The sequence below is a fragment of the Protopterus annectens genome, chromosome 7.part0 (assembly GCF_019279795.1).
Source record: "Protopterus annectens isolate FY-2018-M chromosome 7.part0, PAN1.0, whole genome shotgun sequence".
Lineage (NCBI taxonomy): Eukaryota > Metazoa > Chordata > Ceratodontiformes > Protopteridae > Protopterus > Protopterus annectens.
Window position 1 is genome coordinate 28511816 of NC_056739.1, and position 23145 is coordinate 28534960.

General features: G+C 40.8%; 1 protein-coding gene across 1 annotated transcript in view; it reads right to left on the reverse strand.

Annotated features, from left to right (window-relative positions):
* LOC122805777 overlaps positions 1 to 23145 on the reverse strand; it is a 407858-nt gene that overhangs the window by 143049 nt on the left and 241664 nt on the right. The window contains exon 8 of the mRNA XM_044076043.1: positions 803 to 1138. Coding sequence (XP_043931978.1) covers positions 803 to 1138 — 336 coding nt within the window. The remainder of the gene's footprint in view (positions 1 to 802; positions 1139 to 23145) is intronic.

Below are 23145 nucleotides of genomic sequence, written 5' to 3' on the forward strand. Positions count from 1 at the left end.
ACTTACCCTAAGAACAGACGTCCTACTTATCACATTAAAGTATTCTGTCCCTCACATCTTTCTTCTTTTTTTTCTGGCCTAGGGAGATTTGTTCTTTTTTTCCTTGACGTGTCTGTACATTCTTTGATGCTTCTCTTCCACTGCTGCTTTTTTCCTTGGGAAAATCAGTTCTGAGGGTTTTGTGTTCATAAGTCACCTGCGTACCTCATGCTTTTGGGCATAGGACATATGTGTAATGTGCATCACATGGAAGGGCCCAAGCTTTGGTGTGCTGGCCAGATGTGGGGCAACCATTGGCAGAATATCTGTCATTGTAAGAAATACTGCAACAGTCATATGTAGTACATCTACTGTTATGGTATGTCCTTACACAACTATGCTTTACTAGGCATGCAGTTCAGGAGACCATTAAGGATGTTAGCAAATTTCCAGTTGCTCCATAGCACAGTTTCGTTTAGCATCTTGCTCAAGGTAACTCATTCAGCAAATGAATGCTGAGGGACTTAAACCCCTGTACCACAAGAAGCAGCCTGTTAACTGCTGATGCACTTTCTCCTGTGCTAACTAGAAGACCAAGGAATTGCAACTGATCAGGAATGATGCAAGTTTAAATCACATTTAGATCAGAAACCAAGCATCCCTTGCATGTTACAAGATGATTCTAAATTTGCATCAGGTTAGAGAACATAAATGTTACGAACTGAAAACTGCTCTATTTTTAAAGTTGACACAGTATAGCTTCCCTTAGACTATGAATACGAAAAAAAAGTCAGTTTAGCATTGTTATGAGATAAAAAGTTACCTTCTGCATTTAGAGAGACAGTGACTCTTGGTTTTGTGTCTGACAAGTACTGGACATCACATGTATAATCCCCTGCATCTGCTGGTGAAACATTGGCAAGTACTAGTGATGCATTTCCTTTCCTCAGCTCATCCACAGAAAGCCTTGCTCTTCTGCTGTTAATAAGAATGTTGTCAGCAAACTTTGCCACTTCTTTTTCCTTAGATTGCCACAAAACCACAAGATGGCGCAAATCCAATGTTCCTGAATCAACACTGAAATAACAAGGCAGCACTACTGTGGGGCCCTGATAGTCTGCTCCTTGGGAGTCAGGAGTGATTGTGGATGAAGCAATATCTGCAACAGGAACAAACAGAAATTTTTAATCAGAAAATGCATGGTACTTTTATAACCAGGACTGATAAATGTTTTACTGAGAATATGGTAGATGAAAATATGCATAGGGGTTTAACTCCTTCTTTGAGCTTTGGTGGGGAAGGGTAGTACATTCAAATTGATAAAATTAAAGGTTGTAAAAAGTTGATATGCGTTGTGATAAATTATACTATATTTTCTCCATTTGCCTTGTTTCTCAAATGATCCCTCTCTGTGACACTGGGGAAGACCCTTGTCTCCCTTTATCAAAACTATCATCTCAGTATTTTAGCATTCTCCCCATTCATTTAGTAAAAATACTACTGCATAATCACATCCTCAGTTGACAAGATTCGAGCGCTGCAGCGACTGTGAACCCTTCCAGCTGGGAGTACTGTATGTGCACAAATAATGCACTCATATGTGAAACAAGCACAACTGTTTATGTGCAGATTTTCTTTTTGGCCTCACTCCAGTCTGACAACCTATTGTTCACAAACCCCCCTGAACATCCTCCTACCACAGGTCCTGTTGGTCCTGTTGGTAACCTGCATTGGCCGTTGTGGGGGGGCTCTCCATTCCAAAGAAAGTGCCCCCCCAACAAAATATATAAGATATATAAGTCTGTCCTATATCTGCTAGCTAAAGTGATTTTATCTGGACTAGGTGTTGCATATTTGGTTCTTTCTTTAACAGCTAAAAAACTTTGCAGTAATTAATACCTAGTTTATTATGTAGGACTATAGGACAAATTTAATCTACCCACATGTCTGTCTTCATTGTCTGGAAGCACCATTTTGTAACATTAACCAGTTTCATCAATAAAGGGTTAATTTGTATAAGGGAAAGTGGCTTATTAGCCAGTAGTGACTCATAAAATGGGGTAAGGTTCCTAATTTTTTGAAGTAAAATAGGCTTCCAAATTGTTGTGTAATGGGAGGAGATTAACACTAGCAAGACCCTGCCTCACTCTACTCTCATGTAGAGCTCTAAGTGAGGTAAGGATAGACTGCATCCTTCTCCTGGTAAAGTTATTAATTTCCATGACAACCTGGCTTCTGCCCATTCCATATAAAGCAGGAAGTCATTCTCTCATTATACTTTCATCTGCACTTGGAAAAGACAGGCCCCTGTGAAGCACAGAAGATAAAAAGAAGAACATAACACTCACTAGAGGAAATCCTCTGCATAAAATTCTGGTTGACACTCCTCCACATTTGAAGCTATGGCCTTATCCTGGCTGCTATTAGGTCATAAGTTAATCCAGTCAAGTCCTGCAACATACATGACCATCTAAGGCCCAACTAGGTCATTTTCTCAGATGAACTCAGAAACCTGTACTTCTGAGCAATATGTTTCAGTTATTGGTGGGTATCAAGCTCGGAGTCTTAATGGAGACCTTCAGTTAATTTTCTGCCTGTTACTAAGGACTAAAAGCCCTATCACCATACCAGTGGTCAGTAAGTGTTTTAAATATAGTGACACTAGAGGCCTTCCTGATCTCTGTAGAGAGATCACAGGTTCATTGATATTTACTGGGCTAATGACCACAAGGGCATTTTTAAGCCTAGACATGTATCTCAAATCTCTGACAAGTGCTGGTACCCTTGATAAGTGTAAGCAGGGGCCTCAGAGATGAACCATTTACAAGCTGCCTGTGTCCAGTAGAGAGATAGGTGCCAAACCATGGATGAATTTCCTGTTCCCCATCAAGCTGTCCAAGTTGTACTTGAATTGGGTTAGGGAAGAACTCTGCTTCACATGGATGGAGAGCCTGTTCCAGAGAGGAGATAGCCTATGGGATACATGCCTCTGTCTCCACCAGGTCCTATTTCTATCACAGGCAAGGTTTAAGTTTTCAGAATGGGTTTGCTTTGCAGATATGCAGGAGGTCCATCAGGTCAGGGTCTGACAATGCCTTGTATGCCAGGCAAGGATCTCCCCTCAACAGCATGTAGGAGCTAGAATACAGGGAAAGGGCCTTGATGAGATCTGCATAGGAAATGTTATGTCCTTTTAGTGAGGAACCTCTATGGATGCTCCAATTTTGTACATACCAAAGGGAGGCACTGTACTCAATGACAAGGCTGATGAATGCCAAATACAGTGGAACAATGACTTCCTTGGACCTAGATGCCATGCCTTTGTTTATAAGTTGCACAGCACAGAATCATTCCACAATTTCCCAGCCTGTGGTGGGATCTTTTCCCCAATGAAAAGAGCAACATGGACACACAACTTTTTTTCCTGGTTCCATGATGGTGCTGAATGAATTTCAGACCCAAAGTGGCTGATAATGCACCATCATTTAAATATGTAAATACAAGAATGAGGTTTTCTTTAACCAATCTATAGTGCAAGGAATACAGAAATAGCTGTATGTGTCCATTTCTCTAATGATAATTCTTAACACCATCAATCTGTCTGGTAAAATACTTCTGCATTCTTTCCAGTCTGGATATTTGAACACAACTGTAAACACAGGCAGCACCACAATATTCTGTATGAAATCTTAATATAGCCTTGTAAAGGGGTATTAAAACTCTTCCATCATAACTAGAGATGCTATGTAGAATGTTTCTAATTACAGAGTAGCACTTTATTATAAATGTTAAATTATCATGTTATTTCAGTCTGCACGCCACCACCAGACCTAAGTCTCGGATTTCAATCTTACTGCTTTTATAAATATTATCCAAGGCTTAGGTAAAACAAGGATAATTCAGGACAAAGAACACCACCTTGATTTTGCTGTCATTAAAGATCATAAGTGAAAGTTAGCCTGAAAACCCTATAAATTAGCCTGATCATTAACTGAGGTAATAATCACCCCAATTTTACTATAATCTGCAAACTTGTTAAATAAAATCCTGTTTGGAGATTGGAAGTCAGTCAAAAATGTATTGAACTAGAAGGGTCCAAGAACAGAATCCCGAGGAACTTCCTACTGCAACCTGCATTTCTTTAGAAATATTATTTTCAAATTTCACCTTAAGTGTTCTATTGGTCAGCCAGCTAATAACCCAGTTTATTATATACTGATCAATTCCAAGTTTAAATAAAGTTGTCTTAATTTCTTAATTAATTCTTAATTTAAATGGAATGAAATGTTTTGGCCAAATCCAAGTAGATCACATCAGATGATAATATCTGGGAATCAGTTGAAGTGGGTTTGTGATAGAAACTTAACAGGTTAATCAGATAAAATCTCACTTGGCTAAACCCATGTTGAAAAATAACCAGGGTTGAACACAGTGCTCCTTTTGTCAAGGAGTAGAAAATTATTTCAAAACATTTGCTGATAATACATGTAAGAGTAACAGAGTGATAACTAATGTATAGGTGTTGCACCTTTGAAAAGGAAATAGAGCAAAAGTAATTTTTATCACCCCTGTATTGTTGGGGTTAATTCTCTATCCAGAGACTTGTCCAAAACTTCCAATCATGTCTAAGGTAGGGTTGAGTTCACAGTCTTAGTTTCCCATATACAACAACATATAACATGCATATATAAAGTCAGTCAAATATGTAGAGTCTAACTGACAGCCCACACATTGGTGGCTTCTAAGTTTAATGATTACTGGCTTTATATAAAGTGTGAAAAGAAGTGGGGAGTGGTGGCAACCCTGCCTCACCAAAGAGGGATCTTCTCAGAAAAGGATGAACATATTTTGACTCTGGGAACATATTTTGACTCTGCTTATTAAGCATCCATATTGTGACACATACATCAGAGTTAACTGCTTTAGTTAACCAAAGCATTGTAATGCTAGAAATATGCACTCCCCAATTTCCCTATCAAAGGCCTTCTCACCATCAAAACTCAGCACCAATAGACGCCTCTTACTTATGTTGGAAAGGTCAGTGATGGGGGTCATTTAAAGATGTTGCATGTTGAGAAATGTAGTATGGTTATGCACAAACTGTTTAGGTGAATTAAATATGGAAGCACAGAGGCCATCTTCTTAGAAACTAAGGAAACAAACAATTATCTTAGCTTAAAATAGAAACTGGTCTGTAGGAGCTAACGTGGAATGGGTCCTTTGAAGACTGGGGAGAGATGGGTGAAGGCTGCCAGCCTAGTCAAATAGAATTTGATAAATAATTCTATCAGCTGTATAAATAAATGTAAAATACAGGCTTGTGTTTTTAAATGTAGGAAAACACTGTGAAATGTGGAACTGCAAAATATGTGACAACATTGCACTCTACTGGCCCAGTGAAGCATGTTGTATCCTTTCATGTTAGAATTCGGCTTGAGGGCGTCTGGATGAAGATTTCATGCCCATTGTTTTAAGGCTAAAGTTTATGACCAGAATTTAGATGCGGAAGGTGCTTTATTGCTTTAGTTTCTGTTAGTATATACATGTGAAATGTCTTCTATTGTTGTAAGTTCTGTGCAGGTGTTAAATTGCTAAATAATGCAGTTTGTGGCCTGAGAACTCAGACCAGGTGTTAAGATGATGCAATGTGAATACTGGGAAAACCTAAGTGTCAAAAATGATGTAATTTTGGGAGGGCCTTAGAGACATGTTTGTTAGTAATAGGTTCATAGGTTCATACTAGGCTATCTGCCCTAGGGCATTTATAAGCCTAGCCAGAGTGTGTTTGGCTTTCGCCACCCATTTTAAATTAATTTTGCTATGCCCTTTTTCGAGGTTAGTATACTGTGCCTCTGTCTAACAGTGACACAGAAGTGATACCCGGGGTAAACCTACGATCTCCCATCCACTCATCAAGATTCCTCTTGAAGAGAGTCAATGAGGGACTCTGCCTAACCTAGACTGGGATTTTATTCCAGAGTGAAGGGAGCCTCTGGGTTATGAATCTGTCCCTCCAGCATGTCCCATTTATTTCAGTGCTGAGGTTCAAGTCTCTCGAGCGCGTAGCTCGATGGGATTTGGATTTTCTGAGGTGTAGCATGTCTATTAATTCTGGGTTGGACATGGCTTTATACGTCAGACACAGATCGGCTCTGAGCAGGCGGTATGCCACTGAGCAGAGCTGGAGTTTCTTTAACCAGGCAGCATATGGCATCTGTTTGAGCCCTTTGATCCTCTTGGTGAGGTACTTTTGGGGTCTTTCCAGTTGCTGCAGGTGTCTGGTAAGGTACATCCTAAAAGAGGCATTGTACTCAATTATGGGCCTGATGAGGGATGAGTAAAGAGGCACGATGACCTTCCCTGATCTAGATGTGAATCCCTTCATGATTAGGTGGGCTATATAAAATGTTTTTCTAACCACTTTGGCCACGTGGTTGTCAAATGAGAGTTTTCTATCAACTTCGGTCCCCAGGTCCCTAATTACTTCTTCTGTACTTAATGGATTACCACCTATGTGGTAATTTGTGGGCACTTTGTTTTTGCCAAAGGGGATGACTATACACTTTTTGGCATTTAGCTTGAGGCCATGGCTCTGGCACCAGTTGTCTGTTTCTATGAGGCCCTTTTGGAGGATGCTTGTGTTGGCTGGAGAGTCGATTATGGTGCCCAGTTTGCAGTCATCTGTGAACTTGGTCAGCCACAGTCATTCCGTGTTGGCCTGTACCTCCGAGAAATATATACCGAACAAGAGAGGTCCCAGGACTGAGCCTTGTGGGATGCCACTTGTAACTGGTTTGGAGTCTGACATGGCTCCAGCAATTTTAACCATGTGGGTTCTGTGCTTGAGCCAGTTTGCAACCCATCTAGTGACATAGGGGTTTATATTTAAGCTGGTGAGCTTATCTATAATGCCCGAGTGTGGTATTGTATCGAAGGCGTTTGCGAGGTCCAGGTAGGCTGTGTGGACCACCTTCCCCTCGTCAATGGTTTAATGTTTAACTACTATTTCTCACAAGAGAACTGAAGCATTTTGATTTGGACATCTAACTTATCAGCACTCTGCTTATGCTCACATGTAGGTTTTTAGCACTGTGATATCTTGTAGGAATAGTTAAAGCTAGTAAAGATTAATTAGGTATTTTTCTTTGAAACCAGACCTGTTTTACTGTATTATTTTAAGTTTCTGTGTGATCTGTGAACATCTCTGTGGTGTAGTAGATTTGTCTTGTGTTTTAATTATGTATTATTAAATATTTTTAAAACCTCCTACCTGTGGCTGGTTTGTGTAGAGATGAAGTATGCTTTAGAGTACATTATATATTTATAGAGTTTACTGTCTAAGCCCTTCCAACATGCCTTAGACTGTATAGTCGCATTACCATTGGATATTAATATTGCACAGTAATAATTGGACACCCTTTTAAGGGCCTTTTAGTAGCTGATATTATTAACTGGGTGGTGGCAGTAATTACTACCATACGTTCTGGGTAAAGGGGCACAGCTGGAGAATCCATGTCAGCCTTTCCCAGGAGTGTCTGTGAAGTTGTATAAATATTTATCTCAAAGTGTGTGTGTGTGTTGTCAGCTACTTGGGCAGGGATATGAAACGCTGGTTGGACAGAGAGGGTACTGGAGGTTCTAGCTTGCCCAATTAGGCTGAGATTTGGACCATATAGCTGTGCCAGTGGGGAGTCTTATTGGGGACCTGGTGAGCAAGCCCCAGACTGACTGTGATCTCTGTGTGCACTTAAGGGAAATTGTACTTTACTGTGTGTATTAATTATCCTTTCCTCTTCTAGGAGACAACCTCCCTGGTGTTAGTGGTGAGGATTGAGGCTCCTTGATTGCTGGACCAGGGCACGGTCATCACAGGTCCTTTCCAGGTTTCAGCAGTAGTGACACAGTTGCTGATTTCCATGTACTTGGGATCTCTCTGTTCAATAGCCTATCATTAGCTGGGACAGTAAATTCTGTTACAAACTCATCCTGCACTGGCTGATACGTTTCTAGTTGCAACCCATCTGGGTCTGGTGTTTTCTCCCTTATTGTCTCTTTAATAACTTTTGCTAGCTTTTAAATAAAGGGCAGTAGTAAACTTGCTTGTCATGTTGCCTAGGGAGGTTCAGTCCTTGTATAACCAAATGGAACTTATCTTGCTTTGTTTCCTTCTGAATTTCCTCATTGTACAATTTGCATAATGTGCAAATGTCTGCATTATTACATGCAGGGAAGCAACAGCTGACTTTTTCTTCGGGCTGTATATTTTACTGATAGTCGATTCCACTAACTGTTGCCACAGTCTAACAGCTAAAAATGTTTTATCTGAGATGGAACAGTCAAGTGTTCAGAACTTAAACACCTGTTTAGCAAAATCTATTTTACACTGGAGAAGTTTATCTAGAGTTTCCTCTGCTAGGCAGAGGTCATCCTTATCTTGACCGTATGCCCTGTTTTACCTAATCCTGCTCTATGCCTGAATATCTGGCAATTAGAGTTTCAATATGTGCTGGAATTTTATTTTTGAAGCATGCTTCCACATTATAAACATCCATGCTAGGGTGCACTTGATCTCATCCCACTGCTGGAAAGGAGAGGTATTTTTAAAACCAGAACATAATTGATTGGTATCTAAAACAAGTCCTATATTTTTCCCTTTACATACAGAAAGATTAGCTCTCCATATTCTACAAAGAGGAAAGGATTTGATCAGAAAACATATATGACAGTGGCGTGACCCAAGACAAGTGAGTTTGGTGTTTAGTGTACATTTATCATCAGACAAGCTACCAGGACTAAACAGTGTAGTTAATATCACTGTTGCAGTTTTCTTTACAAAAGGGATTCCCTGCCAAGGATTGGCCAAGTCCAGCCAGTATACTAAAACCTTAGGATTCTATAGATGTATGTTGCGTGCATGCTCCTCGCTCATGGCGTAGGGCATTGAGGTAATGTACGGACATACATACCTCAAACTTCTTGTCGCCAGTCTGAACACCATCATTGATCATCAGTCTGAATGTGCCTCGTTCTGTGCTGGTTACTGAGTTGTGTTTTAGATAAGTACCCCTTTGGGGTTTCTTCTTATCTTTTTCTCTTTTAATTTTTGTGAGTTTACATGTCATCCAGAAAGGGAAAATGTCAGTGTAGGAGGCAGATTCTCCATAAAGATCATTGTGAAAAGTGTCTCTTCTGTTTGGGTGCTTCTTACAACCATACGCCATATTCTATGTGCTAAAAGTTTGTCCCTAAAACCCTACATAGTTGTCTCTTCTCCTTGTCTATTTACCTGTAGAACCAACTTCATAAGTTGTTGTTGCAGGGTGCTATGACATAATGTTCCTGTCACGAAGGTCAGCCGCCTGCCAAGAAACTCCAGTTTGATTCTGCTGCTGTCCTCCCTCCCTGGGACATCCCTCTTGAGACAGGTGAAAGCCAAGAGGATTGCATGATTTCTGTTTTGGATTCCTCTGCTGTGACCCTGCCAGAGGCCAGCATGGATCCAACTTCTCACACATCCTCGAAGGCTCTGCAAACGTCCACTCTAGATGTTGAGGGGGGAACCTTGGCTGATTATTTTAGAGGGACAGAGGGGGATACTTCAGATACTTGTTCAGGAGAAGATCCCTACTACATTGGGTGAGTGTAGGCAAAGGTCTAAACCTCTTAGGATTTTTAAGGCAGACATCCCCCAAAAGAAAAAGCAACAAAACAATAATTTTTCCCCTGCTGCTAAAGATCCTTGGTGTTCACTAATCACCTTAAAGTCTCCCCAAGGAGTTTCTGTCTCTGCTCCCACTTGGTCATCTACCCCACCCAAAAATCCCAGGGAGCAGGACTCCTCTGAAGAGAACTGGGTTCTGGGGAAGAATATTTGGCATATTCTCTCAGGTCCCTTCTCCCAGGGATGATGGCTCTGAGGAAGAAGATTATATTAGCTCAGCTTCTCCCTTGGAAGAACTCTCCTATGAGGATACTATTTCTCTTACAATGGAATGTTTTAAATAGGAAAGTTCTCAGGTTTCTGACATTAAAAAGAGGTATCATGAGCTCCTCCAGATGGAGTCCCCTCTGCACTCTGCTGTACTTCCAGACTTGGCTGTCCTTGTAAACACCTTCTCAGCAGCCTCTGTGGCCCTGAATGTTCAAAATCTGATAGATTTTACAAGGTTCCAGATGAGGGTCAGTTCCTATACAAATGTCCTTCTGATGACCCTTCTGTAGTGTCTGTCTCTTCTGACAAACCCTCTAAACTTTTGCCATCTAGTAAACTACTTCCTTTAGACAAGGACAGTAGAGCTATGGAACGGCTAGAAAAAAGGTGTATACTGCTGCCACCTTGGTTTTTCAGGTTATTAATTACCAGAGCCATATGACCAGGTATGCTTTAGCCCTTCTTTCTCAGGCTTCCCAGACAATTTCTGACCTCCCTGATTATGAAGAGTAGGCTTCAGCCTTCACTTTGCTGGGTTCTACGTTTTGGGTAGCTCGCCACTCTATTAAATGTAGTTATGATGCAGCTGATGCCTCCTCTAGGGCTGCTGCTTTTGGATCTGTTCTGAAACCTTGCTCTTGGCTTCATCTCAAGCCTTTGCCTGATAATATTAAGGCTAAATTGGATGCTATTCTTGATGATAAGAGCCTATTTGGTTCTGCTGCTGCTGCTGAGATTTTTAAGTCCCTTCAGGATATAGGTAAGGTATTGCATGAACTGAAGCATATTTTTGTGTCTCCTGTCCCCTAAGTTCCAGAGAAATTATCAATCCAAATCTGCCTGTGTTTGAAGGCAGCCTTGCTCTCCTCCCAGATGTGAGAAAGGTTCTAGGTGAGTTCCTCCTGCTATGTCTTCTCAGACTGTGACTGCTCAGAAGCCACCTTTTCAGGACAAATAAGTAAATATTGTGGGAAAAAATAGCCAGGGAATTGTTATGGCTAGGCTTGTAAAGGTCCTAAGGCCGATAGCCTAGTACCAACCTATGAACCTATTTGATAGTTTGCTTTCCTTTTTCTTCAGTCAAGCTTGCTTATCCCTTTGCCTTTCCCTGTCTTTCCCTATTGGTTAAGGGGCATTCAGGACTCTTGGGTTTTGTCCTTCATCCGTCAGGGATACTTCATGGTATGGAAATCCTTTCCTCCTTTTCTGGACATCCCTCAACCCCCTTTGCAACAGCTTCCTCTCTTCCTAGAACTGCTTCAGGGCCTTTGGTACAAGGCATCATTCAAGCTTTGCTCACTCCCCAGGAAGGAAAAGGGTTTTATTCCAGAAAGTTTCTGGTTCCCAAGAAGAAAGGCACCTGGACACCCATTCTGGATCTTTCTCAGTTCAACACCTTTCTGAAGGTCCCTTCTTTTCAGATGTCTCTTCAAATCCTGTTTATTCCTCTTCCTCTGCTGGCTTTCTTGGTCTTCCTGGACTTCAGGTATGCTTATCTTCACATCCTAGTTCATCCCCTTTTCATGAAATTTTTGCATTTCTCTGTTTGTTCCTTGCATTTTCAATTCAATGTTTTGCCCTTTGGCCTTTTTACTGCCCCATGGATATTCACCAAATGGCTCACTCCTGTCATTGCCATTTACAGGTTGAGAGGAACTCATATCTTTCCTTATCTAGACTACCTGGTCATTCAAGCTTCTTCCTCCAAGGTCTGCTTTACCACCTCTGGTATACTATGTGACTCTTACAAAGCCTGCAGTTTACAATACATTTTCAGGAATCAGTCTTGGTTCTTTCTCAGGATCATGTGTTTCTTGGTTGCAGGCTCCAGGCCATTCCTATACTGGCCTCTCTGCCTCCTCCCAAGGCTCTTTTTCCAATCCATTCTTCCTCTGGCTTTCATTACAGCCAGGAAATTCCTCAGGATTCCAGGATTCATAGCTTCCACCTTCCTATGCTACCTCTATCCACACTCCATAAGCAAAAATTACAATGGTCCCTAAAGTCAGTATGGCTCCAGCACTATCCACTAGATTTTCTAGTCCCTTTTTGTCTATGCCTGAAACTCGAGCTTCAGTGGTAGATTCATCAGCTGTCAACCAGGATTCCATTTTCAGCTCCTAGTCCCCTCTGAGTAACTTTTCTCAGATGCTTCAGATAGATGGGAGCCTCCATTATTTCCCTCAAGATCCACAGTCTCTGGCCTCCTCCTTAGAGGTCAGACTACATCAACATAAAGGAGATAAGACCTCTTTCTTTCACCCGTCAGGCCTTTCACTCCCCTTTTCTTCCAGGCCCTCTCAAAATCTTCACTGGCAATACCACAGTAATGTAGTATATCAACAAACAAGGGGGGGACATGGTCCTACCTTCTTTGCAGAAGGGCTTTTCAGGTCTGCCATTCTTCAGATCTGGCTGTCCAGTATCAGGCTGTATACATTCCTTCAGAGCAAAATATAATGGCAGACTCTCTGAGCAGGTCCAGCACACAGGCTCACAAATTGATGCTTCACAGAGATGCATTTCTGGGGGTCTACTTTACATGGTTGACATTTCATAAAGTTGAAGACCATATGGCCGAGACCATATGATCGACTTTTGAAATGTCGACCATGTAACAAAAAAAAAAAAAAAAAAGAAAAAGAAAAAAAATCACCTTCACATTGCAAGCAGGGAGGCACGTCCCCCTGCACCCCACACACCCCGGGAACTTAAATATAGCAACTCCGAGATCGCACTACAGTGTGGAAGATGGAAATCTTTCCATTCTGCACTGTATGGAGATGCCCATTCCACATGGTCGACATTTTGAAAATCGATCATATGGTCTTGGCCATATGGTCTTCGACTTTACGAAATGTCAACCATGTGAAGGGGACCCATTGCTGGACATTGTCCATCAGTGGGGTACTCCACAGGTAGATCTTTTCACTTCCCCTTTGAACAGACAACTTCCTCTTTTCTGCACCAAAGTCCCAAGTCCTCTGGCTTGGACGGGTGGACACCCTATCTTTTTCTTGGAAGGGAATATTTCTCTATGCTATCCCTCCCCTTCTGCTGATTCCAAGGGTCCTGCTCAAGATAGAACAGGACTCCCCCAAAATCTTATTGGTGACTATCTTTTGGCCTAGACAACATTGATTCCGCCTTCTTCTTCACCTAGCTAGGGGCAGTAACCACAAGTTACCTCACAGGGTGGACCTACTCACACAAGAGAAGGGGTTTCTGATCTCTCCTAACGTACCACTCTTCAATTGACATTGTGCTTGATAGGGTTTTGATCACTTTTAGGCACCTTTTTCTGAGGATGTGCTTAGTTCATGAGGTCAGGAAAGCCACTATGAGGAAATTGTGTGCCTCCAAATGGAAGAGATTTTCTTTCTGGTGTCTTGGTCATAACCAAGATCCATTTTTCTGTGGGCATGCTCTGGTTCTCTCTCATTTGTGCGAATTGCTCAATGCTGGGTTAGCATATTCTTCTGTTAAAGCTCACCTTCTGGCTATTTCTGCTTGTCTGCCAATGACTCCTCCTCTGGCCTCTAGGCTTCAGATTAAGCAATTTCTTAAAGGTGCCCTTCATATCAGTCCTCCCAGGAAGCCTATTCCACCTTCCTGGGACTTCAGTTTTGTACTTAAAAAATGGACTCAGTCTCCTTTTTAGCCTGTAGCTTTAGTTTCCTTGGAAAACTGTTCTTCTTCTGGCCCTTACTTCAGCTAGAAGAGTCTCTGAACTCCGGGATCTTATGGCTGTTCCTCCTTTGTTGTTTTTTCATAGGGGCAGGGTGTTTCTTCGTACTAATCATTATTTTATGCCTATGGTAGTTAACAAATTGTCTCCTAATCAGTCTATTAATTTGCTCTCCTTTTTCGTTCCCTTCAGTCTGCTGGTGAGGAGGTTCTTCACATCTCAGATCTGCATAGGCAGCTAAGATATTATTTGGATAAGATTAAGGATAATCACAAATCTGAGCGACTGTTTATTTCTTTTCATCCCAGACCACTGAGTTTGGTTATTTCTATGCAAACCGTATCCTCCTTGATCTTTAAGGCCATTTCTTTTTGTTACTCCTTTCAAAGTAAATGTCTTTGTGTCTCTGTAAAGGCTCATTCTACTAGGGCTGTTGCATCCTCTGGTGCTTTTTTCAAGGGATTTAATACCATTTCCATCCTTGAGGCTGCTGTTTGGTCCCATTCACATACCTTCACTAAGCACTCCAAATTGGATGTTGTTTCCAAAGCAAGACCTGGCTTTGCCAGAGCTATCCTGTACGGGTTTCTTGAGGGCTTCTCTATGCCTTCCTCCTAATAAATTTCCACTTGAGTTTTTGCACTCTCCCTTTTGTAAAGAATACTGTAACAGTGATATGGCAGGACATAGTACAGTTGTCTAAAATCTTACCATAACATTAGATGTCCTTCTCTTTACTGTTGCAATATTTGCTCCATTTTCCCCCTTCTGCCTTGCCCCATTCTTTCTATCTTTCTGGCCTGGAATTTCTTTCCTTTTCTCCTTGCTACATATGTTCTTCCTACTTCCTAGGACTGCTGTTCCTCCTGGGGCTTTTCAGTTCTGAGGTATGTATGTTCATACACCACCTTTATGTCCTACGCCTTAAGCGGAGAGCATATGTGTGATGTACGATGTCTATAAAATGCTGAGGCTTTGCTATACTGGCCGGATGTTGGGCTGGTTGTCTGAGTAATTGTTTAAACATGTATGAGGTTATCATTGTGAGAATCAAGTGATCATGTGATTTGTTACTGTGACTATTTAAGCAATGGGAGAATTCTGTTTTTCTGATGAAGTTCTTGTCTTGATATTAAAAGAAAGAAAGCAACATTAAGTTTTACTGCAGTTGATTTTATTTGGTTATTTTACATTCTCTTGGTAGGGTCATCTTTTTATTTGAAACGGTTTTACATACATTATGTTTTCAGTTTTTCATTTATCAAGAAAACCTTTAGCTGAAATGGGTATAGCATTCTATTTCTTAAGCCCCACTGCCTTTACAGTCTCCTAACCAGCCTGCACGCTGGTCCCTTTCCCCTCTTTCCATAGTCTAGTTCAGCTCACAGACAATTCTGCAGTCCTGCATTCTGATCTCCTTTGCAGGTGGCCACGATAAGGATATAAAATATTTTCCTTTATGCCAAAATAAGCAGATCTTATTATTATGGGATAGGGGAAAATACAATTTTGGTGAGTGAGATTAAAAAAAAGTTCTGTGCACCCTCTCCAGTAAGCTCACTTTAATGATGCCAGTGTACTCTGATAAGTTTAAATTCTAAACTGTTTGTCTTCTGTGTTCTAGTGTAGTCCCATTAAATCTTACGTTTTGTAATGTACTCTCTCCTCTGCATCCCTTTGTTCAGACTCTGTAAAGTTCAGTTTGGCATTTGTGTCCTCCTGTCTCCAGACTAACACTGATAATGAGGACACCAAACTGACTATATGGTATGAGTAGATATGAGCAAACATACATTTATATAAAAGAAAACAACCAAATTAACATATTCCCAGTTGCAAACAGTATACATCACATGCATTGTTTTATACATTTATCATCAATCCAACATTACATAAATTGCCCAGTTCTTGCCTTCCCTTATACTTCACTTCTCCTCCAAAATATTATTCTGCATTTGTTGTTCCCACAATTTCCATTTTTTATGTAATTTACTCCTACCCCTTTCTAAACATCCCACTTCCAGTTCTTTTATCTCTGTTACAATATTCACAACTTCAAATACAGTTGGTTTAGACTCTGTTTTTCATTTTCTAGTAATTGTCAATTACTGAAATTAAACTTAAAAAAGCCTTACTATGTCTAGGCAATTCAGATACTGTATCCCAGCATAAAAATCATTTCCTTAGTTGCACCCATTTGCTCATCCAATATTTCTGACAGAGTACTCTGTAAGAATTTTTAAAGTCTGTCAACTCATTACACTCTCAAAACATATGTTCCCAGTTACCTCTTTCTTCCCCCATCATACCTCCAACATTTGCAATCTACCTAAAGAAAAATTCTTTGGAGTCTGCTTGGGGTGTAAAAATATCTATGCAAACACTCCCAAGCAAAAATCCTAAATCTTCTGGATTTTGTTGTATATTTGGGAGCCATACATATATCTTCTCGTTGTTTCCTTCTGAAATACTCAGCCAATCTGTTTCTAACCTCATCTGATCGATTTCTATAGTTATCATGCAGTATATTTTACTAATTATCCATTTGTTAACAGCAGCTTCTGTTACAGATTCAGCTAAAAACCCCAACAGAGCATGTCTTTCCCTTGATTCCTCTGTCCCTTTGCCTTCACCTACGATCTGATATCAATCCCTGATAGGGAAGGCAGTCTGTAGCCTGTTGTTCAAATGTCTTCTTGGCTTCATCCTCGTCTACTACCTTTCCCCTCTAGTTATTTGTTCCCAGTACCTTTGTTCCTTTGCCATTTTCTCCAGTAAATTCAGGCCCTCTTGCCTATTTTCTGTACCCCTAATTGCAGTTATCTCTATTGGCAGAATCTCCTTTCTACATTGTAGTGTTGACTTAATTCATAGAATAATTTCTGCTCCTTTATGAATGTAATATTTTGTACGGCTGCTGCGGTTCTCTTTAAGAATCTGCATCCAAAATCCAATGCTCTCCTTACTTCTTGAATCCCCCTCCCCCACTTCATTATCATCCCTTTCCACTCTGAATTCTAATCTTCTGCTTGTGTTATGTATATGACTCTTAACTCTGTAGCTCTCAAATATCTTTTCAAACCAGGTGATCCTAAACCACCCTGCTCTATTGGAAGGACCAACTTATCCCGCTTGACCCTTGCCCTCTTTCCCTTCCAGATAAAATCTCTCAACTCTTTATTAATGACTGCCCACAGCTTCTCCTCTGGTTCATAAAAATATGCCTGACCTGTATATAAGATGAAACTGACTAAAAACAGTAGCCTAGTACCATCCTATGAACCCTCCTATTAAACGACTGTTAAACAAAGCCTTGCAGATCTTTATCACTTTCTCCCCTCCTACCTTCCAAACATCAGTAGGAATATCATGTATTCATGGAAACTTCCTTGCAGATTAATTATATGTCACCATTTTTATCTCATCTCCTCCTATCCTATATGTTAATTGTTAAACTTCATCCACCTCTAACCTTGGCATACTCAAGTCTTCCATAAATATTGCCATTTGTGCTTTTCCTTTATCTCTCCCTTCATTTGCTTCATACAAATTTTCATTAAATTTCTGAAATATCTATAATGCCTTTACAGGATCTCTGGTTATTTTTTTTTTCTGTTGGCTCCCTAAGTTTGGTAACAACCCTTTCTACTTTCTGTTGCTTAAGTGCTAAGAGTTCTTGCACTCTGGAGTTATCAAAAAACAGTTGCGTTTACAGCAGTCTTGTTAAACTCATGCATATTATCCAGATACTCCCTTATTTTCTTTTCAGCACTCGGCATTTGTACCTCTTCTTGTTCTGTGAGATTCTTCTTATTCTGCAATGCTTTGTCAGCTCCTCTAAATAATTCTAGTTACTTCTTACCTTATCTCTTTTTCTTTTATTCCTACCTTATTTTTAATCTTCACTTTCATTTCATCCCACTTACAGGCTATAGCTTCTGGAGAATTGTCTGTCTTCCCTAATAACTCTTGAATAATTTACACTGCCCATTCTTCAAATTCCTCTCTTTTTAATAGGTATGTAGGGAAGTGCCAGTGCCTCATTTTTACTTCATTACTCTACATTTTTATCTTAGTTAATTAATGTCCTTCCATATCACTGTTGCAATGTTCTTTACAAAGGGATCTCCTGCCACAGATACCCCAACATCTGGCCAGTATACCAAAGCCTTTAGATCTCATAGGTGCCATATGTCACAAACATGGTCCCTGTGTAAGGCATAGAGCATAAAGGTGACATATGAATGCAAGTAATCAGAATTTCTTTGTCACCAGTCCAAATACCATTACTGACTGACTGCCCTTCTGTGCTGTTTACTAAGCCGTCTTCAGACAAGTGTCCTGTTTAGGTTTTTTCTCGACCTTTTTCCATTATTGAAGCGCACTTGTGTTTATGTCATCCAAGAATGGAAAATGTCAGTGCAGGAGGCAGAGTCTCCCTACAAACCATCATGACCAGTATATCTTTTGCTTAGGTACTTCCCACAACTATATGCAGTGCTACATCTGTCAAACATTTGTTCCTAACACCCTTCATTGTTGCTTATCTTCTTTATCCACATACCTTGAAATCCAACAAGTTAAGCTGTTGGCTCAGTGTGCTGTGGCAGAATCCTCCCATCCTGAGAGTCAGGCATATTCAAAAAAGAAGGCCAAAAGTACTAGACCTGATCCCTTGGCTATCCTGCCTACAGCAGACATCTCTCTGGAAGCTAGTGAAAATCCTGAGGAACGTCTGGTGCTTGCCTCATATTCCTCATCGGAGACCATAATGGATTCAAATTCTTGCTTGTCCTTGGAGGCTTTTCCAATGTTGTTCCAAATGTTGAGTGATAAGATTTTAGTGAGAGAAGAAATTCCTACTACAATAATTGAATCCCTCCAAGGGTCTGAACCACTAAAAGTCCTTCAGGAGGATGTCCCATATAAGAAAAAGCAAAAAACTAAACATATTACCCCTGTTGTTAAAGATCCCTACCATGAATGACAGGATTTTACTCAGTACTTTCCTGGCTTTGAAGCCTCCTCAAGGGGTGTCAGTCCCTGCTCTTCCACTCTTGTTAAGAGGCCTAGGAACTGGATTCCTCAGAAGAGGACATGGACTCTGGGAAGGAATCCCTAGCTTACTTCTCTCAAACTCCTTCCCCTCAGAGGAAGAGGATTCTTTGAGCCCAGATTTTCCCTTGGAAGATTAATCCTTTGGGGATACTATTGCTCATATGATGGAGTACTTCAAATGGAATTGTTCCTCAGTCTCTAACATTCAAAAACAGGTATTATGAGCTTTTACAAATTGAGCCTTCTAAGACATCAGCTGTTCCCCCTGTTTTGGTAGCCCTTTTGGATACCTTTTCTGCTACCTTTGTGGCTGCTGATTGTCAGCCCCTGGCTCCCAAGAAACCCTGCAGATTATACAAGGTGCCTGAGGATTGCAAATCTTTATAAAAGGGCCCTTCTGCTGATCCTTTAGTGGTTTCAGTTTGCTCTGAAATCCTTCTATGCTTTGCCTTCTACTAAGCTCCTTCCTTTGGATAAGAATAGTTGCACTATATAAAGGTTGGATAAAAAAAAAAAAGTATATACAACTGGCACCTTGTCTTTTAAGGCAGTTAGTTACCAAACACACATGACCAGATATATTTTGGTGGTTCTTTCTCAGGTAGTCTCAGTGGTCTCTGTCCTTACTGATTCTGAGGGGAAGGCATTAGGTTTTTCCCAGACTGGGCCCAGTTTCCAGCTCACTTCCCATTCCATAAAATGCAGCTATGATGCAAATGATTCCTTTTCCAGGGCTGCTGCTTTTGGTTCTTTGATTAGATGTTATTCTTGGCTATGCCTGCAGGCTTTACCTGATGAAATTAAAGCCAAGCTTTTGGATACCCCTCTGGGTAACAGAAATCCTTTTGGGACAGCTGCTGCTGATCTGTTTAAGTCCCTCCAGAATAAGGGTAAAGCCTTACAAGAATTCAAACATATTTTTGTCTCTCCTGTTCCCAAATTCCAGTGGAATTTCCCTTCTAAGGCTGCCATAAATCTCAAGAAATCTGTTCTGACACCCTCCTATGATCATATTTTTTTGGGTGCAGGCTTCAGAATATCCCCATGTTGGCTTTTCTTCCTCCTGCCACTGTTTTGTTTCTAGCAACCTTCTTCCAGTTTCTCCTTCCTCTGTCCTCGCTTACTGCCAAAGAATTTCTCAGGGTTCTGAGATGTATGGCCTCCACTATTCCTATGCTTCCTCTTGCCAGTCTCCATACAAGGAATCTACAATGGTACCTCAAATCAGTGTAACATCAACATTGCCACCCTCTAGAGTCTCCATTCCCTTATTTCCTTGTCTCAAACTCCAGCTTTAGTGGTGGATTTGACAATTCTCTCTCTCTCTCTCTCAATCTGGGGCTTCCCTTTCAGGCTCTGGTTCCTTCTCACAAACTTTTCACAGACATCTTAGACTCGGGGAGGGGAGTCGATTATGGCCCTATAAAGGTCCTGGATATCTGGCCTCCTTATCAGAGGTCACATCATGTCAATGTTAGAGATGAGAGCTCTGCTCATGGATCTGCAAGATTTTCATTCCCTTTTACACCCTGGCCGTCTGAAAGACTTCACAGGACAATACCACTGTGATGTGATATGTCAATAAACAGGGGGAGGGGTATGAGATCCTGTGTCCTTTGCAAACTAGCTCTTCAGGCATAGGATCTAGCTGCTAGGTATCAAGTGAATCTTCAGATGGTTTACATTCCTTCAAAGTACAGTCTGGTGGGAGACTCATTGAAGAGGTCCAGGAAACAGGCTCATGAATGGATGCTTCACAGAGATGTGTTCCTGGACATTGTTCATCAGTAGGGTATTCCTTGGGAAGTTCTTTTTGCCTCTTCCCTGAGCAGACAGCTTCCTCTATTCTGTTCAAGAGTACCAAGTCCTCCAACTTGGAAAGTGCATGCCCTGTCTTTGGGAAGGAATGTTTCTGTATGCCCCCCCCCCTTTCTGTTTCCAGAAATTCTGTACAAAATCAGGCAGGACTCTCCCAGAATCTCAACTGTAATTCTCTTTTGGCCCATACAGCATTGTCTCCCCTTTCTCTATCACTTGGATGGGGGCAATCACCACAAGATACCTCTCCAGGTGGATCTTTCCACACAAGACAAGGAATCTTATAGCCATCCTCACCTGTCCACTCTTCAAATGACACTGTGGATGATGAGGTTTTAATTTCTTTTAGGCACCTTTTTCTGAGAATGTGCTCCAGTTTCTGCAGGAGGCTAGGAAATGTACTACAAGAGAATTATACATGTCCAAATGGATAAGAGTATTTTGTCTGGTGACTCTGTCATCATTAGGCTCACTTTTCAGTTGGGGTTCCTCTTATTTGTAGGATCTGCTCCATGTTGAGTTGGCGTATTCTTCAGTTAAAGCTCACATTTCAGCAATTTATGCTTATCTGATCTTGAATCCTCCTTTTGCCTCTCAGTTTGAGGTCAAGTAATTTCTTAAAGGTGTCCTTCATATCAGACATCCCAGAAAGCCTATTCTACCTTCCTGGGACCTCAGTTTTGTAGCTGAAAAAAAATGACTCTGACTCCTTTTGAGGCACCACCTTCACTTTCTTTACAATGTTGTAGCAGGAAGAATGTTCTTTTGCCTCTTACTTCAGCCAAGAGAGTGTCTGAACTTCAGGGTGTCATGGCTATTTCTCATTTTTTAGCTTTTCACAGAAACAGGATGCTCTCTGAACTAATCCTACTTTTATGCTCAAGGTGGTTAACGAGTTGTTTCTTAATCAGTCTATTCACCTTCCTTCATTTTTCTTTCTCCACTGTCTGTTAATGAGAAGGTTCTACATACCTTGGATTTGCATACACAGCTTGGGTATTATGTGGCTAAAACAAAGACTATTCACAAGTCTGAGCAACTTTGTTTCTTTTCATCCCAGGATTTTTGATTTAGCTCTTTCCAAGCAAACCATCTCATCCTGGATTTCTAAGACCATTTCTTTTTGTTATTCTTTTAATGGCAAAGGTCTTTCTTCATCTGTAAAGACATATTCTACTAGGGCGGTTGCCACCTCTGGCGATTTTTTTCAAAGGTTTGGACAACAATTCCATCCTTGAGGTGACTAACTGGTCCTCTGTTCATATTTTCACTAAACATTAAAAACTGGATGGAGTTTCCAGAGCCAGAGCAGATTTTGCCAGGGCTAATTTGCATGGGTTAGTAGAGGGATGCTCTTTGCTTTCATCTTCCCAGCCTTCTTCTTAGCTCTTGCACTCTCCCTTACGTAAAGAATACTGCACTATTGATATTAAAGAATATAGTACACTTGTGTAAAATCTTACCATAACAGTAGATGTCCTACTCTTTACTATTGCAGTATTTGGTCCCTCCCTTCTTCCCTCTCTTTCCTAACCCTTTTCCCTGTGTTTTTGTTGCCCTCCTGGCCAAGGGTTCCTTGCTTCCTTTTTTTTTCTAGATGTACATGTTCTCTCATGTCCCTCGTGGTATTCTTTTCCTCCCGGGGCAAATAATTTCTGAGTGCTTTCATCCTTATGTGACTTTTATGCCCTATGTCTTAAATGGGGAACATATGTGTGATGTATGGTACCTATACATCTAAAGGCTTTGGCATACTGGCTGGACATTGAGTTATCTTGGCAGGCAATCCCTTATGTAAACAGTACTGCAACAGTGAAAGGAAGGACATCTACTGTTAAGATTTTACATAACTACACTTCACTTTACTGGCACATCATCTGAAATAGTTATTGGAGATCTGAAATAGTTATTGGAGGTGTGTAATGCACATGTTCCTGCGAAATATAATTTTCATCTTGCATAGCCCAGTCATTGTAACTTGGGGAGTAATATGTAAATTCTCTACAAGTTCCTACTACTGAATTCATGTCTTCCATATCAATTTTGTTCATAAATGTCTTCAGAAATCTACCTTCTTTTGTTATATTTTCCCTTCCAAGTCCCCAAGATACATCCTCACTGTCACAAATCAAGTTCCAGTCTCTACCTATAAGTAATATTCCCTGCAGAAAGGTGATTATTTCTCCCAAAATTTTCTTAAGCTCCATAATAACAGTTTTTGTCAGAATATAAATACTATACATACCAACATAATCTTCCTCCCTTGCCAGTAGCCCCTTACTATGACAAATCCACCATTACTATATTTTTCCCTATTCTATCACTATTGGAGCTCCTCTTGCAATTAGTGTATGTACTCCCCTTTTCATTTGTCCCTGATGTTCTGCTGTATATCATTTCTTTATCAAATTCACATGAGTGCTTCTTTACAAATGTCTCCTTTAGCATTGCTTTTTTCACTCTGCATTTCTTAATATAATTTGATACTCTTACCTCTTTGTCAATACTTAAAGGGCCATGGTGGTGCAGTGGTTAGCGTTGTCACCTCACAGCAAGAGGTTCTCCCATTCGATTCTTGGCTGGAACACCTTCTGTGTGGAGTCTGCATGTCCTCCCTGCTGTTGAGAGATGACATGCAGGTAGGTGCGTGCATGAATGTGTATGCCTTTTT